The 19,221-nt window shown below is 38.4% G+C and overlaps 1 protein-coding gene across 3 annotated transcripts in view; it reads right to left on the bottom strand.

Moving 5' to 3' along the window:
- Positions 1 to 19,221, bottom strand: part of Stim2 (stromal interaction molecule 2) — a 135,040-nt gene that overhangs the window by 75,221 nt on the left and 40,598 nt on the right. For all 3 annotated transcript variants that reach the window (XM_052734948.1, XM_052734949.1, XM_052734950.1), the window contains exon 2: positions 4,709 to 4,839. In XM_052734948.1, the coding sequence (XP_052590908.1) occupies positions 4,709 to 4,839 (131 nt within the window). The remainder of the gene's footprint in view (positions 1 to 4,708; positions 4,840 to 19,221) is intronic.

Below are 19,221 nucleotides of genomic sequence, written 5' to 3'. Positions count from 1 at the left end.
CATTGCTATCAGGATCACTGAGTGATTTACCAGTATTATTTCTAAGTTCTCTTAATATTTATATTCAATAAGACATCTCTGTTTTAAGAACAAATGTGAAAAGAAGACTTTTGAAGGATATGACATAATTTTACTACTTTACAATGCTTTATAATCCTGTGAAGAAGCTTCCTATTGAACATTTCTAGTTAGCAGAATACAGAAACAAGCTGTGGTAAGCAACATCCAAGATGGCCCTGATAGTCCAGAAATTTTCCCATTCATTTTCCTGACCACCACCCCAGAGTGTCAGCTAGGCTGTATCTAAGTTCCAGCAAGCAGGCTAAAAGAAAGATAATGAAACATCGCTTTAAATACAGAGACTCTGACCTTTGGGCTGGAGAGATGGTTCAGCAGTTCAGAACACTCGCTGTTCTTGCAAAGGAACCTGAGTTCAGTTCCCAGCACCCACATGGCAGCTTACAGCCAACCTTGACTCTAATTCCAGGGTGCCTAGTGCCCTCTTCCTGCCTCCATGGGCACCAGACACTTAAGCACATAATGCACATACTACATACAAGAAAAACATACACACACATTAAAAAAATAAAAAGCCTGTGACTTCTGTGTTACTGGTCCTTCTCTTGGGGACCCACCTCTTCTGTTCAGAGCTCTCGCTACACTTGCTCTGGGGAAAGCCAATGTTATTTTGTAAGGTGCCCTATGAAGAGAACCAAATGGCAGAGAATTGTTGTCTCTGCCTAACACCAGGTGGATGCACCCCTCACATGCCCTTATCACCCTGACACCTACATCAACCTTCAGATTGTGTAACACTAGCAATGTTAAAGAGAACGAGAGGCGGAAGACACGCTGTTAGGCTTGAATCTGAAATGTCTTGCACAGGTTCAAGCACTCGTTCATGGGCTGGTACTGCTGGGAAGTAACCATTAGGAGGTGGGAGAGCTATCCTGCAGAGTAAGTTCCTAAGGGATATCTGCTGAAGGTCATACCTGGGGCCTGATTGCAGTCACTCTCTGCTTTGTGGTCTACCATGACATAAAGCGCCTTCATCACACATTGCCACCACTGTGCACTCCATCATGCCTTCCCCACCCCCCACCCCAGCCCCGCACCCTGATACTCAGAAATCATGAGCCAGAATAAACCTTGCTTCTCTTAATCGGAGTCTGTCAGGTGGTGACAGCGATGTAAAAGGAACTTTACACCCTCCTTGCTAGCACTGCCACATCTGACCCACAGAAACCAAAAGATAGTTACATTATTGTAAACACTGTGTTTTCGTGTCACCTGTTAACATGGTAAGAGATAATATGCGTTAAAAATTTTGACATAAAACTTTAGTATAAGTCTCATTAACATTTAGTTCTCTGGATAACTAACAATTCAAAAATTCACTGACCTTTCTTGAAAATGCATCTTCTCCTTTTTTCTGATCTTAATTTCTAATCTCATAAGTGACTCTCCCTTCTCAAATGACTCCCAACAGATAAACAGCTGAGGCTATACAGTGAGGTCTGTCACCATCAACCTTGGAACCACCTATTTCACATAACTACAGAATAGAGTGAGAGAGAAGAATGAACGAATGAATGATAAAAAAAAAACCTAAAGAAATTAAAATGTTTAAAAATAGAAAAGGTTCGTACACACTGAACTGTAAAAACAACTTGAATTCTCAATGTCATATGACTGCCTTGTTCAGAAAACAACCATTCACCTCTCCTATTTAAACTACTTGATCAAATACCTACCAAAATGTCAACTGACAAAACATACTTACTTCACCATAAACAACTCAACCTAAAGAGGTCAGAGTCAAGACACACTGACAGCTATTCTTTATTATCTTGGTCTGGAAAACAATGACTTTTATCGAAAAGGCTTTATTCACTTTTTTTCTAATTTGAAACATTCCAAATCTTCCAAACTCAGTTTTACCAGAGCCTGGAAATTTACCAGAAATGTATTCTATGACTTACCTGCATAATAAATTCAGTAGATACACTTGGGCTGCCGCATACATGAGACCATCTCCAACACTCTACATAAAGTTATATGCAGCCTCTTCCTTTCCTCACCCCCTTCCCCACTTAAGCATTGAGTTTCTTAAATGTGCCTTCCCACAAACCCTACCAGAATGTCAGCTCGAAGACACAGATTTCATCTGTTTTGTTCCCAATCTATTATTCCAAGCATCTATTTGGACATCTGGCATGCAGTAGGTCCTCAAATATTAGCTCAAAATTAAATGAATGAATATACACTGTGATGATTTGAATAGGCATGGCCCCCACAAACTCATGTGTTTGAATGTTTAGCCTTTAGAGAATGGCACTATTAGGAGGTGTGGCCTTGTAGGACGAAGTCTGTCACTGTGAGGGAGGGCTTTAAGGTCTCATATACTCAAGCTACACCCAGTGTGGGACTCAGTTCACTTCCTGTTGCCTGCAGAACAAGATGTAGGACTCTCAGCTCCTTCTCCAGCTGCCATGTCCCAGCATGATGATGATGGACTAAACTTCTGAAACTATAACCACTCTATTAAATGTTTTCCTTTATAAGAGTTGCTATGGTCATGGTATCTCTTTACAACAACAAGAACTCCAACTAAGAAACACACTATACAGATAAATGCTTTCTCATATGACCAAAATACAAAACAAGAAAGCACTGAAGAGAAAAATAGTTTTAAGTCAGCATTTTAAAATGCTAAATACTTCTGAATTTTTTTAAAAGTGATATTACAACTCCTAAATTGCAAGAAATCCATATATTTTAATTTTGTTTTACTATGCTTTCTCATTAAACTCATGAAATCCCCTAATTATGGCTAATTGACACCTATTACAGAATTATTTACTTTTTTAATCAGATACTTTAATTTTTAAAAACACAATAATAAAATGACACCAAACTAGCACAAGAACTGCAGAATTAACCACTCATCCTTTAAGGCCCTCTAGACTAGTACAACCAGAACAAAACGGATCTATACACTTAATTTAAATTTTCTAAAAGTCACATTAAATGAAAACAAGTTAATTACATAACTGCATTTAATGTCACTAATATGTCCAAGACATTATCATCTTATACATGTTATTAATATTTTGTGGATATATGTACATTTGTGTGTATCATGTACAGATGAAGGCCGGAGGTCAGTGTCAGATACCTTGTTCAATCAGTCTTCATCTTATTTTTTGAGACAGGCTATCTCACTGAATCTGGAATTCACCAATTCAGCTAGACAGGCTGGACAGCAAGCCCCCAAATCATGCTGTCTCTACCCCCAGCACTGAGATTACAAGCATGCCCCACATGCTCAGCTTTTTTATATTCTGAGCACCTAAATGTAGGTCCTTCATGCATAGCAAGCATTTTATGAACTGAGCATTTAAAAAATTTATTTTCCTCAAATATTCACATTTTTTCATATATTTTATAGTTAATAACATACCCCAATTTTTCAAAATTCAAACACTAAATGTGGCTAGTGGCTACCACACTGCACAGTGAACTTCTACATATTTTTAGGCAACAATAAAGTAGAAAGCATACTGCATTTGTATTTAAGCAACAGCATTAAAAAGGAAAAACAGAAAAATATTATTTTCTATAAACTGTACACTGATAAAATCCTAAGCTCTATTTTTTAAACATAGGCTTTTATGAACTCTGGTACCCTAAATGAGTTAACAATGACACTCCCAGAAGGCAACAGTTATTATTAAAACTCTCAATGCTGGGTATGAGATAACTTCCTTACAAGTAGTTTGTCAGGGAGGCCACACAGGCCCCTAAAACAACACAGGATGCTAACTTTACCCATGGTTGCCCACCATAAATAGACCCTATCACTTAAGACTTCACAAGGTAGGACATAGAGAAATCACATAGATTTCCCTAAGTCACATGACTTGCCTTTACCAATCTGATACTAGCAAGTGCTGGCAATGAGAGGCATGATAAACATTCACACACAGGAACTTCCTGGAATGCTACCACTTAGAAGACAGCTTCCAGGCAGTAATAAACTTTCACCTAGACTCCTGGATGATAGACATACAGAAAGAGAAAATATGAAGAGTAAGACAATATCACAGCACCTCAAATATATGCCAACTGCCATAGGTGACCACCCATACTTACAGCAACAAAACCACTGCCCAGTTAACCACAGAATTTGGAATAAACTGCCACTAACAAAACATTTCAGAGTGGTCTGTATAGCAGCACTGGGTAGTGACACAGTCAGAAAAGGACATGTGTTTGAGAAGTCTATGACTATGAGATATTTATGTAACTGGGAAGCATGGAGGCTGGGGGAGTGGGCGAGTGGAGAACAGGACAGACGATGTGCATGTCTAGAGACCCTACTAAGACTAAGGATTCTGAACCTAGCAGTTTGAGGCTAGCCTGAGTAATATTTCACAACCTCATCAGAAAATCAAAAAAATCCACAACTACCAATCTGTGAAGTCACAATTACATTGGAAAGGAAAGGGAAAGGAGGAAGGGGGTTGGTGAAAAACGCAAGCAAACAAAGTCAGAAAAGCCATGCATATACAATAAGCAAAATTGCAGCTTAAAAAAGAGAAAAGCTAAAGGCACTGAAAAAATACTGAAAACCGAGCTGAGTCCAGTAAGAATCGAGGGAAAACTGGAGATTGAGAGAGAAGGCAGGAAAAGGCGCTCCACCTACTTCGTCACTCTCGTCCACCTCTATCCCTCCGTCCTTGTCGTCATCCATTTGTTTATGGATTGTCTGAAGCGCTTCCAGACTAAATCTGTCTTCTTCAGTGAAGCATGGTGGACTCAGTGATATACAGGGATCTAAAACAGAACAGAAGAGAATCACTAACTTGCTATAGACAGATGTAATCATGAAGGGGGAAAAAAAACCAGACATCGAAGACCAAGTTTGTCTTACCAGAATATATGCTAACATTAAAGATATAATAAACATAATTGAGTAAAATTAACAATAGGCAGCAACATCTCAATTTATCTAACAGTTCCTCATCTTTCAAGATCTCTTTGGATCCAATATCTCTAAAGAAAAAGAGATTTCCTCATATTAAGAAGAAAAAAATTAACACAGAATAGATGGTGCTCCTGTTGTACAACCCAGTTTAATTAAAATGAAAGGTTTGGGGAATATTCAAAATAAGTACGGAAGGGAACTGTAAAACAGCTTTCTATTTATGATAATCCAAGAGTCTGTCTATCTGGCTTTTCATTTTACATTTCATTATACATTTTAAGGTCAACAAGATTTTTTAAGGAAACTTTCTTCAAATCTTATTTCTCATGCTTTCCTTAACATCTTCTTGTTGGATACACCCCTCCCAATGGAAGACTGAACATCACATTAAAGTTGTCAGCCTGGCATGCATGAGCCATTGTGTTTCATCCCCAGGACTGAAGAAAAGAGAATAATATAACCCAAAAAATGAAGCACTACTTAAGAGGGCATATGTCATATGAGGGTCTTCAAAGACTTATGGCTAGGTGCATGAAAGGTCCCTTCTGATGCTATGACTAGCAAAAGCCTGTATGCCAAAATGAGATGGCACTGAGCTTTTTAACTCTCATCTTATATGGATAATTGGTAGAGTATAAAATTGGTAAACTTATTGCTTACTATTTTATTAAATCATTAAAATAGTACCATTTAAAATCACAGAACCAGATGCATTCCTAGATGCAGTGACTTTAAGTTTTAACATAATTTAATAAACAGACTGCCACAGTGTGGTTATCTCACCAATAGGTAAAATTTGGTCCTGTTGTGAACTGTCAACAGTTAACTGTGTACAAACCACGTCAATGGTCTCAGTTATCTCACTCATCTCTAAAATAAAGCAAAGAGGCCAGATACTTTCTAAAGTCTACTATAGTAATAAAAGAATATCTAATATGGTATTTATAAAAAAAATAATTACAGTAAAGTGCCTGAGAATCACATTTTATTTTATTTTCTAAAAGATAATTCACACCCAAATATTTACATGTTCCAGTTTATAATCTGAAAAATATCCAGGTAATTTAACATTTTTAATAGTTTTAATTTAGTCTTATTTTAATTTCTTTAGTGCTAAAAGAAAATGGAAGAGAAAAGGAAACTATAGAAGGTGGGAAATGCAATTACAGGTCATATGTAGCTCAGTGGTTAAGAGCACTTGTTGCTCTTCCAGAGAACCTGGGTTCGATTCCCAGCACCTACATGGCATCTCACAAGCATCTGTAACACCAGTTCCAGAGCATCTGATGCCTTCATCTGACCTATGCAGGAAACACACAAGTGATGGGCAGAGAAACATGAAGGCCAAACACCCATACACATTTAAAAAAAAAAAAAAAGATTAGGGGGAAAAAAATAAAGAGTACATGCTTAAACCAGCTGTGGCAGCACATGTCTTTAATCCCCGCACTCGGGAAGCAGAGGCAGGTGGATTTCTGTGACTTTGGAGGCCAGCCTGTTCGATATAATAAGCTCCAGACCAGCCAGAACTACATAGTGAGACCTTGTCAAAAACACCCAGGGCTGGAGACAGTTCAGACATTAAAGGAAGGGCTTGCAACCAAAACATCAAATATTCAAAACACTAAGATTTGCTAAAACCTAAGAATTGGGGGGGCGGGTATTATGATCAGTTATGGTTCCTATTTATGAAACAACCAGAACACTGATAGGGCTTTGAGTTCAAATTCATGTGTAGTTAGTGGACAGACTCAAAGTAAAAAAGGCAAGTTTCAGGGTTGAGAATTTAGCTCAGTGGGAGAGCGCTTGCCTAGCAAGTGCAAGGCCCTGGGTTTGGTCCTCAGCTGGGGGAGGGGGGAGAATAAATAAATAAGTAAGTAAATGGCGAGCTTTCACACTCCGAAACACCAAGTAGAATCAAGATCTACATGATGCACAATTAGCTCCAACAGATGACTTTTTATGCATCTATTTTGCTATTTAGGGTGACAGTTTGTTACAAGTAATATAGAACGGATAAATATAGACCTACACTCTGACCGCACGCATTTTATACTTCAATTACCTAAGAGGCATTAACAGTGAGAACTGTGCAGCCTTTAGAAAGTCTCAGGATAAAATGAAGATAACACATAACCTGGAAAAATGCATAAAGAGATGAAAATTGGGCCAGGCATGGCCATACATGCCAATAATCCCAGTACTCCAGAGGCACAGGCAGGAGGATTACCACAAGACTAGGTTACATAGTAATGCCAGGACAACCAGTGCTATAGAGCAAGATCCTGTCTCAAAATCAATCACTTAATTAATTAAAATTAAGATAGGTAACTATTTACTTCAATGTATGTCCTAAAAAGTTAACTCATTTAATAAAATACTGTCAAGGTCTACTTCAAAGTCTATCTTTTCAACAAAAATCTTTCACAAGTACTATGTAATATACACTTCCTTCCCCAAACTCCAGTCCATCTACTAAACAAGTATCATCTATTGGTAGGCACTGGAAATGCCACAGTGAACAAGAGACAAACATTCTACTATATTCTTCAAGGAAAGACAGATTAAGATGAGTAAGGGAAGGTTACAGACATTCTAGAAATGGCAAGCAGTTAGGAAAAAAAAGGCAAAGAGCAGGTACAAACTGTTAAAGAATTTGAAATGTTTCATTCAGATTTTCAGATCATTCTACCTAACCCCTCCTGTGATGCTGTACTCTGTCTGTGGCTTTATGTATCAGTCTGTCCACACAGCTAAGCACACAAACAGGACTGTGTTCTTCCATTTCTTACAAGTTCATACTAACTAGGATTTTGCTGGGTATATTTAGATCTGATTAATTCTGACACTGGGTACTTTAGATCACAAACTTCTGTGTCATGCAAGGCGAAGACAGGCGTTAGGGATTAAAGACAATGAAGTCACTAGAAATTAAAATGAGTATCATATACTTTTAAAGTTCAGAATCTAGTGAGAAGACATGCAGAATCCTACATTATGTATGTTAGGAACTATACGAACATTAGCTGCATGGTATCATGATTTGAGTATGCCCCTCAAAAGCCTTGCACTGGAAATAATCCCCAATGTAACAGTTCTGGGGAAGAGGCCTAACCAGGGGTGTTGGGCTATGAGAGCCCACCTTCAGAAAAGATTAATGCTAACAAGGAGCATGAGGGTGACTTTGACCTTTGGCCCTCACTTGCCCTCCTTCTATTTCCTCCTACCTCAGACACTCTTGTCCAGGATGCTTGTACCTAAGTGCCAGCTCCCCGATCATGAGCTTTCTGGCCTCCAAAACTGTAAGAAATGAATTTCTGTTGTTTACACATTGCCAGTTCTGTGGCATTCTGGTACAGCAGCAGTGCAAAATGCACTAAAATAGTATGTTATGGGAACGTGGTCAGAGTCTAATCCAGACTACGAAAGAGAATCAGCCAATTTCTCTACAAGTAAATTTAGAAAGTTCAAAAAGCCTGATACCTGATGACCTTGAAGAGAGAGAAAAGCATGCCTGAAAGAAAATGTTCAGTGACAGGCAGAGATTATGTGACATCAGACGCATGCTAATGGTCCCTGTGTATGGAGTACAGAGCATAGGAAAGGGGGTAAGAGATAGTTCAGTGAGTAAGCATACTCACTGTGCAAGGCTGGTACCCTGAAGTCAATCCTCTGGCACCCAGAAGTCTATCCCCAACCTGACTTTGATCCCCAGAAGTGGAAGAGAACCAATTCCACAAAGTTATCCTCTGGCCTCAACAATGCACAACACCATGGCATATGTGCCCTTCCCAACACACACTATATATTCCCACATACACAATATTATTATTTTTTAAAAGACCTACAAATTCCAACAGTCATGAATTCTTAACTCTATTACCATCTCTATGCCTCTTGTTAATTCTTTCTCAATCATTTCTAGATTAATTCAGCAAAAAATATTTGTTTACTGGATTATTGATTGGCTTCTCTTAGGTTTTTTTGTTTTGTTTCGCTGTTGTTGTAGGGGGGGTGGTGTTTTTGTTTTTCAAGTCAGAATTTCTCTGTGTAGCCCTAGCTGTCCAGGAACTGTAGACTAGGCTGGCCTTGAACTCAGAGATCCACCTGCCTTTGCCTCCTAAGTGCTGGGATTAAAACATGCGCCACTATTGCTCAGTTTATTAAATGGCTTTTAAAAATAAATGTTTGGAGAAATCTTTTAAGAAATTACTCAGGGGATTAGAAATCCAAGCTGTATCAATGGATAAATCCTCATTCCTTTATGGCTAAGGTTAAATCTAAGTAGGCAGTACAAATTTAGTAATATTGCACTTCTACTCAACTACTTCATGTTCATCTGAGGCTTATTATGACGCCCAATCACTGTCAGATATTACTGTTTACTTATTGAACAAAATACTCAGCATACTACGCAAAAATAACCAAGCAGAACTTTAAAATGTTTAACATAGCCTTCACAAGGCCGCTACAGTAGTGAAGGGAACTATGATGAAACTCCATGAGGTCAAGGACTACGTCTGTTCTGACTCTACCAATACTATCCATACTATGCCTATAGCATTACTCTAGTATGCCTAATAAACAATGTGCCCAATTTTTACATGTATTCAGCTGTCTCTCTCATTGTCTGATGAAAGAAAGAGATACTTCTAAGTAAAAGGGCAACAAAAACAAACTGCAGTAGGAAATAATATGCACTCTGGAACCCACAAATAATACAACCTGCTAGCAGGATCCCTAGGAGTGCTCTGGTCTCTTTTGCTCCCCTCTTCTCCCTCCTCCCCACTGGTCCTGGCAGACTGTGGATAGGAGGCTTGGCAAGACATTAAGCAACTACATACACTGCACAGGGCAATCTTACACAACACAGTCCTCCACTACGCTAGTTTATTCTCCAACTCAGAAGGAGAAAGCACTAACAAGTGTGGGTAGTGCTGCAACAGGAAGTGAATCTGTGCAGACAGCCTGGGGCTATCAGTCAGTGAAGTGCCTGAATGCTGGCGCTAGGATTCTGAAGGGACCAGCTCAGGGGTAAGACACCTGCCCACACAGAGTTCCACCTCCACACTAGGGTAGCTTAAGGTCAGGGGTGAGAATGATGCAGAAAAATGTCAAAGAAGAAACATTTTGAGAATTTTATTATGTGGTGTAGTGCAAATCCTCACTCTAGTCCATTTTATTTCCTAATAATCCACGTGTAACTAATGAATGTACACACTGTCACACCATGTTATCACCAAAGGCCATACTTTATAAAGCTCACTCTTACTATTGCACACTTTATGGGTTTGGATAAATTCACTGAAACACACAGCGACACTTAAAATATCATCCAGGGCAGTATGACTGCCTCCCAAATCCTGTGTCCTACCTGTTCATTCCTCACTCCCAATCCTTGGCAACTGCTGATCTTTTTAGTTCTGTGTTCTATCATAGTTTAGATCCTTATTATAAAACCTTTACAGTTTGGCTCCTTTTGACTAGCAAAATGCACTTAAGACTCTACTCTGGGGACTTGGTGATGGCTCAGTCAGTTAACATGTATGCTACATAAACATGGACTAAGCACCCTTGTTTAAAAAAAAAAAAAATAGCAGTAGGGTGGGTGCATCTATAACCCTACCAGAGAGACAGATTCAGGAAGGCCCTGGAGCTTGCTGGCCAGCAAGTACAGTGGCACCTGTAAGCTCCATATTCATGAGAGACCTTGTCTCAAAATGCAAGAACGACTGAGAAAGACATTGCCATCTACCTCGGGCCTCCACACACACTCACATTAACTCCATAAGCAGATTCGTGTTTTCTTGCACTGGCTCATTTCCTTTTATGCTAAATATTATTTCACTGTCTAGAAGAACCACAGTTTATCTGTCCATTCCCTACTGGAAGACATCTTGGCTGCTAAGCCTTGCCATCATACACAAAGCTGCTACAAACAATTCTGTGTAGGTTTTTGTATAAATGATTTTCCAACTCTTCTGGATAAATACCAACAGATGTAATCACTGGACTTCATGGAAGACTGATAAGCTTTTTAAAAAACTGCCAAACTGCTTTCTAATGTTATTTACACTACTGTCCACTCTACCAGCAGTGTAGGAGTTCCTGATGCTCCCTCCACACTTCAACAATTGGTACTGTCAGTGCTCAGGGTCTGACAAACTTTAAGGGGTATGACATATCTCACTGTTCTAACTGGCATTTCCAACTAGCACAATGCAGACTATGATTTCATGTGCTTATCTGAATGTCCTTGATAAGATATGTTGGCTTGATTTTAATCTGGAGATACATATTTGCCACCCAAGAATGTCTATCACAACAGTCTAGACAGTAAATTTCAGAATATAAACTAGAGGGCTAGGGATGTGACTCACTAGTACTGTGCTTCCTAGCAGCTAGCACAAAGTCCTAGGTCTTGTCCTCAGCACCACAAGAAAACCAAAGCCAAAGAATATAAACTACAGGTATTGTAATAAAAGGTTAAAGAAAAGGTCACATACTGAAATGACAAGGACTGTTATGAGGGAAAGGAAAACAGGCAGGGATGACATTTCAGGATTAAAAGTCATCTAGACAAGATACATTTCTCCTCTGTTTGGCTAAGCCACACTACATAAAGCTTCCAAAATGTACTGAGTGTAATGTCATTAAGCTTCCACTGGAGAAACATATATGCCATTCTCTCTATTTTGTCATCACAGTCTATTGATATACATAGATAGTTTAGAAACCTACCAAGAGATGGGGGGGCGCATTAAAACAGCAAATACAGTCTTGTTTCCCTCTTATAAGGGAAGTTGAGTCAGTAAACTTCAAGCAGAAATGAGTAAAAAGTAGAGCCAGGTGACTCTTAACCACAAGCCAATGGCTGTGGCCCACTAACCATGCACAGTATCACACCGTGCCAAGAGCTCAGCTTATCATCTTGGTGACTACTTAAGAGTCTCATGATTAGGATTTGCTTAATTACTACCACTGAAGGAAAATAAAACAGCTTGTATTTATTACTTCCATGAACAATCCAAACATTTATCAAATCAAATATTTCAATCTAAATACTTTTAGAGCAAACTTTAATATCATCAGGAACAATTCCCTAGTGTCACTTTCTAATATGCCAAATACCGGATTCAAACTCACAAAGAATGATTGATGTAATATCCTCTCTAGGTCAGCGGCAATCTTACATTCCTAGTATTCTCTTACTCTCCCTACATCTAGCATGAGACACCCAGCGTGTAGTAGGATTAGTAGATAGTTCTCAAAAAAAGAAAGAAAGAAAGAAAAACGAAACTGCTAAGTATTCCTTTCAATATACAGCATACCATATTATCTAGTGAACAACAGGCCTTTAAAAGATGCTAGCATTTACTAGGGCACGTTACGTAGCAGAAGATGAAGGAGAACAAGAGCCTTGTCATCAGATGTGTGTATCCAGTGCGATATTACAGTGCTATCAAAACACAAGTGAAGAACTCCAGATTCCCTACACCTAAGACTTTCTGCAGATCTTGCAAATAAAGGGCCTAGAAGCCACATGCAGATACATCTAATTACAGTGCTGTGCTATCGTGGAGGAAAAATAAGAGTCCTTTGTTAACAGCCCCTTTCAACTGGCTGCCTCTTAGAGCTCTGAATCTATGAGCCTACATGGCGTAAAAGGTGCCTATTAACTTACCCTGGCCCTAGCAGTAACAAAGTGGTTTCTCTTCACTCTAAGTTAAAAGTTCTCCTAACACTATGCTATTTTTCAATGTTTTGTGGTTTTAATTGAATTATGAGATACAAACTCAGTCCCTTCTGACTTTCCATTGCATTTTTAAAATCAGAATCTCTCATCTGATTATTTCACACCCACTTATTCCCATTTACCCCATTACCAATACAAAGCTACTTCCCATTTATTCCCATCTACCCAAAGCTACTTCTTAGGTCTCTGATAACCTTTTCAGTAGGTGCTAGAATTACTGCTTCTACCTCAAAAATGTCTTAATATGAATATAATTCATTTCCTAGCACAGTCCTCTATACAACATAATTCTTGGTTAACCAACATGTTCCTTCAGTGTATGTAAACAAGGGAATTCTTCATATAGCCACATTAAGTTCTTCACACACAGTTACCTCTTTTCTTCATTTTCTTTTATGCTATACGTGCTCCCAGAATGTAATAATGTATTTGTCTACAGCACTGTAGCATCTGTTAAATGGGAAAATATTGTTGACTAGGTGCAATAAAAAAAGGAAAGCAAACAGGTGCATGTACAGGATGTTATAGAAATTTAACAAAAAATATTTTGAACACAACAAAGCAATTTCTAACTTCTCTCCAAAAATAAGAAAACTTCATTGACTGAGTGCAACATGATCGAGATAACTGAGAAGTAGGACCCCCAAGCAGCACCTGCTCTTCTCAGACTGTATCTAAGGGGAGAGCTACTTGAGACCCTACAGCACAGGGGAGTGTACACACACACTAAAAACAGGAATTGAAGGAGGCACTATGAAAACAAGCTACAATGAACACTGATCCTAATACTACCCCCCCTAAGTCCACACTGAGGTAACAAAGAGAACTTTGTTATTACTGTCAAGTTATAATTCATTGTTTTATTTCTCTATCAATGTAAGCACTTAAATCATATAAAATTAAATTAGTGTCAGTATTACAGATGAAAGTTGAATGCTCTAAGGGGAAAAAGGAATATTCAATTTGTTTTCATACTGTCACTTAACTAAATAAGGAAAACTGTTTAGCCTCTTTTCCTTAATATCTTCACCCATAAAATGGAAATAATGCTAAATCTTACAAAGCTCTTGTCAGAACTAAATTATAAATATATATTACACATAGTAACATACATTAACTTGATACTCCATAGATAACAATTACTAGAATGGTAAGGTACCCACCATGATTAGCTATTCAATGCCACATTAGAAACCTACTAAATCTCCAGTAATCTGATTCTTCTGTTATACTATTGTTAGGAAAAATCATCAAAACAAAATTTTAAGTAGATTTAACTCAAATAGCTTTTGATTTTCCCCAACCCAAACAGACTTGGAACTACAGAGACACAATAGAAAAAAAATTAATGCAGCACTTACTGTGTGGTTGTAACATAAATAGGTGTTCTAATTGACTAAATTTAGATGTTCTCATCAATCAGTGTCAGTATCGAACTTCTTCCCATGGGAAAAAAACCAAGGTGTTCACAGCATTCTCCAAAGGCAAAAAGCTAGTTAGCTGCTGAGTTGTAATTCAGTCCAAGCCATTCAAACCTAGAGCACTTCTTTATCTACATCTCCTAAGCTGTTTAAGAATCAGGTTTCCTGATCTCAACATTATCAACAAAGAATATTCTACAGAAAAAGACTCATTCATTTGAATTCATTTATTTATCTATTTGTTTTGTATAATATTGGCACTCAAATTCAGGGCCTTTGTTTTCTAGGCAAGTGCCCTACCACTAAACTATATTCTCATTCCCCAAAGGACTATTCTGAAAGCAAGTTTCAAATCAGGAATTCTAAAATTTTTTCAAAATTTAGTTTCATTCATAATACCACTGAGTAGACAACTGAGTAGACTGAGTACACAACTTCAAAAGATCCTGTTTTGGGAAGGAAGATGCTCATTTAGCTAGCTGGCTATCTGACTTCGGAGGAACACTTTACTATGACAACATAGTTCTGCTATGTACTTACTAGATTATTGGGCTGTTTTTTTCATTCAGTTATTTCAGGGAATTCTTAATGTTTGGTAATAAAAACAAACACACTTTTCCAATTGGAAAACAGAGTCCATTACCACACCAATAAGGTCTCAGCAATAAAAACAGGAACTGCCTTTCCTACTCTTCAGTAACAAAGCTATCCTACTGTCAGAAGCAAAGAAGGGGGGATCCAGAGGTGTGTACAACAGCAGGAGAATGCAGTCACAGAACTTAGTGGCAGCTGTAGATCTATGTTGAGATTGCACACATAATCTATAGGAAACCAGCCAACACACACACACACACACACACACACACACACACACACACACACACACACACACACACACACACCAGTATTTTTGTCTGTGTTTTGAGAGGGGAAGTTTCATAAAGCCTTACTTAGCATACTAAAGGTTTACACATTCAGTTCTAACATGAAGAGCTACAAAGTTTACTAAAATAATTATTGATAATTTAAAACATCACAGCAAACACTTTTATGCTGCCTCTGAATCTTAAAACGGTCTTCCTAGAATGTGTAATAGCCTAATAAGGCATTCCCAACAGGAGATTGACGACGACGGTAGGAGCTCTGCATATCTTCCATGCAAAATCACGGAGATTGGTGTGTTTACCAAAACTAACACTGAGAAATAACTTGATCTGCTAAGACAACCTTTTCTATCTTTTTCACTCGATACTGTAATAGCATGCAATTCCAACATCTATTTTTGCTTCAAAATAAGTAGTAGAAGTAAAGGCAGTCCCTAATTAATCACTGATGATTCCTCACATATTGCACATTAGCTCATTACCAGTAATGAAAACTCAAATATCCCCAATATATTTTTTTTCTCTCAGGAAGTGTTTTTCTCCATTTCATGGTTTCTTCATATTAACTCATTTCACGGTTTCTTCATATTCGTTCATTCTCACCCTGCCCTCCAGGTTTTGTGGAAGACAGTATTAAAGGTTATAAAACGGTACAATCAGAGTCAAGTACAGTAGATCCCTGAACTTAGGAGACAGAGCAGGAGGATTCAGAGTGAAAGGGCAACCTCAGCTGCACAGTGAGCTTGAGGCCAGACAGCAGTACATGAGACCTTGATTCACAGAGGTAGGGGAGAGGGAAAGGAGTGAAAAGGAAGAGAAGGAGAGGAGGGGGAGGGGATACTCAGCCACTACCTGAGACTTATGTATTATCCTCCACACTCTTTACAAGAGCGGAACATCTTCTACTAAGGTGCACCAAGCTTTGGAAGCTGTTGCATAATCAGTCAGAAGAGCATCATTTCTAGGCCAAAAAGGGAAATAGGTTCTAGTGAAGAAGAAAGGTTGTGGACCGTAAACTATAAACTCCAACTCATCAGCCCTTAAACTTACTTTTTTTAAAATACTTTTTAGAATATACCACTACTTTTATTATTTTTTCAATTGTGATATACATAATGTAACTTTCCTGGGCAAGTAGTAGTAAAACATGAAAAATATACAATCAGCTGAACCAGTTACCAGGAGCTAAGTGCACACACAATACAATTTAAGATAATTGACCCATTTATTTCAGGCATACTAGTTTCTCAATATTAACTAAGCCAAGTGCAAATTTTTCAGGTGTCTTATTCAGTGCTAAATTTCCATCATCTGGAATACCACCTGAATCATGAGATTCAGTGTTTATTATTCAGCGTTTATTTATTTCCGAAGGAAGGAAGGAAGGAAGGAAGGAAGGAAGGAACGAACGAACGAACGAACGAAGTCAAGAACTTAGCTGACGTTTTCCCTTTTTTTCTATTTTTTAGACAGTCTCACTATGCAGCCCTGGCTGCCCTGGGACTTGCCTTGTAGACCAGACTGGCCTTGAATGCACAGAGATCCTCTTGTCTCTGCATGCACCACCACACCCAGCAATATTTAGCTGATTTTCAATTACATTTGGTTTGCTTAATTTTACTATTTTTTTTCTTTTTCTATGCTATAATCAACAAAGTGTAACTATGCCACAGAACACTAACAATGAAACATTTGAGTTCACAAGAACTCCCTTTTATAACTGCTAGGCAAAAAACTCCAAAGCCACTCCTCTTCTCTGACACATTGTCCAGCATCAGGAAACCCAGAAGCTCTCCTTTCAAAACATCTCTTGCACAGATGTCCATTACCTTTTGATGGCTCCCCTCTCCTTTCACAACCTGATTGATGGCCACTCATAATCACTTCCCTGCAAACAGCTTCAGCCTCCTTGCCTGTTTCTCATTTCATCATGCTCAGTTAGCAGAGCCATAATCCCAGTTAAGTACAATTCTCCACCAACTCTCTTTACACCTTATAGCTAAATGGCTGATCCTGTCTTAAATTCATACATAATCAGAGACGTTCACCTGCACCCTTAATGCTGCCAGGGCAAACATATAACTCCCAGGGATACCCAAGCCCCTACTCTATTTCATACCTCGATCCTCACCTCAACCTCAAACCACTCCCTTGTCCTTACTCAGAGCAAGGACTTTGCTTTCTATGTTTCACTGAAAGCGAAAGAATTATTGTGTAAAGAACTTCCCTAACTGCCATGGTCAGAGCAGCACCTCCCTGAGTCGACATCCTCAACTACTGTCACCATTTAGGCATCCAAAGTTTTATGAAAGCCCATCTACACATTGTGAACAAAATCTTATCCCACTTAGTACCTCATCACTTCAGAAGTTCATAGGGACCATTTTGCGCTCGATGAACTGTTGTCACTGGCTTACAACAGGCTAGATTTTCTTCCACTTAACAACAGAAGACACTCAACCATATTTCACTGTCACTGTTTCTTTTCTCCCCTTGCAGAAAATATTCTAAAGACATTTCTAACACTCCAATTTCTCTCCGTTTCTCTCTTTTTTTTTTTTTTTTTTTTTTTTTTCCGAGACAGGGTTTCTCTGTGTAGCTTTGCGCCTTTCCTGGGACTCACTTGGTAGTCCAGGCTGGCCTCGAACTCACAGAGATCCGCCTGACTCTGCCTCCCGAGTGCTGGGATTAAAGGCGTGCGCCACCACCGACCGGCCCCCGTTTCTCTCTTAAAATACACTTCAAACCTGCTTGCTCTAGATCTCAGGTAACCTCCGCACTACAACATCTAATGAGCTTCCTCATTCCTAGATGCGCTTTGCCTGTCTATCAACTAGCATTTGCCACAGCTGCCCATCTTCTTCACGTTGCTTCCAGAACACCCCACCCTCATTCTCCTCACTGACTCTTCTTTAGACTCCTCTTACAGACAGCAGATTTCTGTAACGAGCAGATTTGAGGCTCGTGGTTGTATTAATTATTGAGATATATGTATCTTCCAGGTTGCACACTTTGAAGTATGAACCTTTTATTGAGTATGAGCTACATGTCAAAGAATTTTTTTAAAGACACTTGTCAGTCTTTTTCACATCATCCAGTCACCAAGACTGCTCAGAGGCCAGGAACACGCGATGGACATTAATTTTTTTTTTAATCATAGGATGGGAGTGGCTACCTGAGCCACTAAGAATAATTAGTTCCTTTTCATCTAATTCTCTCTCAATAACTTGGATCTACTATTTTTAATTAAACACTTACTTTCTTAATAAAAAACAAATCAAACGGGTGGGACAGAGTCTGACGTTCTTCTTGGCATGCACTATCATTATAGTTTCAGAAATTACCTGCTTCCATCCTGGTTTTTCCTCTAAGCATAACATTTGTGGAAACGTCTTTTATTATCCTGAGTACTCGTTAGAAGTCTCAGTTGAGTTTAGCCTTTACCATCATAAAGGTATGTGTCAAGATCTGTGCCCCTTTCTTACTATGAATTAGGTCTCTGATTTCCTGTCTTTTAATAAGTTTATACCATCCCAACTACTATCCATTTGCATCAGGTATTTCAATAAATACTAATCAGTAAAATACTTCCTGAAACATACAGGAAGAATTAGTTCATTTAAATAGTTTATGGAAATTAAACATGTGTGTATACAAAATCATGAGAGATTTGACAGCAATCAAGTAAGTAGAGAACCTGTAAGTTTATGTCTGTTTGTGCCACAACTCTAAGCACTTAACAGAACACATCAGCAATGAGAGAATCATGGAGGCATGAGTGGACAAGGCTGGGTTTGGGTCTTGCACAGAATACTCAAAGTTGCAGGATGTGTTAGGAGGAGAGACACATTGTCTAGCATCATTAAAATATAAGCTAAGACAGTGCTACCAAGAGATACAAAAAAATTACAACTTAAATTTTATTAATTCACAGAATTCTCACTATTTCTACTGTGGCATGCTACCTCCAGAATAGAAACATCTCACTAAATAGGAAAAGACCTCATCCATAAAGGTACATAAAGTAAATTTTAGTTTTTAATTGCATAAACTTTTTTATTCAAAAACTAGTAAATAACATCATAAGTAAATGTTAAATGATCATCTACTATAGCTAAATACTAAATTCATTGCATCATAGACTTTTATTTCTGGACCTCTTAACAATAG

The sequence above is a fragment of the Peromyscus californicus genome, unplaced genomic scaffold, assembly GCF_007827085.1.
Source record: "Peromyscus californicus insignis strain IS unplaced genomic scaffold, ASM782708v3 Scaffold_13__1_contigs__length_99412109, whole genome shotgun sequence".
NCBI classification, from domain to species: domain Eukaryota; kingdom Metazoa; phylum Chordata; class Mammalia; order Rodentia; family Cricetidae; genus Peromyscus; species Peromyscus californicus.
The sequence above is the reverse complement of the archived record's forward strand: the minus strand, read 5'-3'. Positions and strand labels throughout refer to the sequence as shown.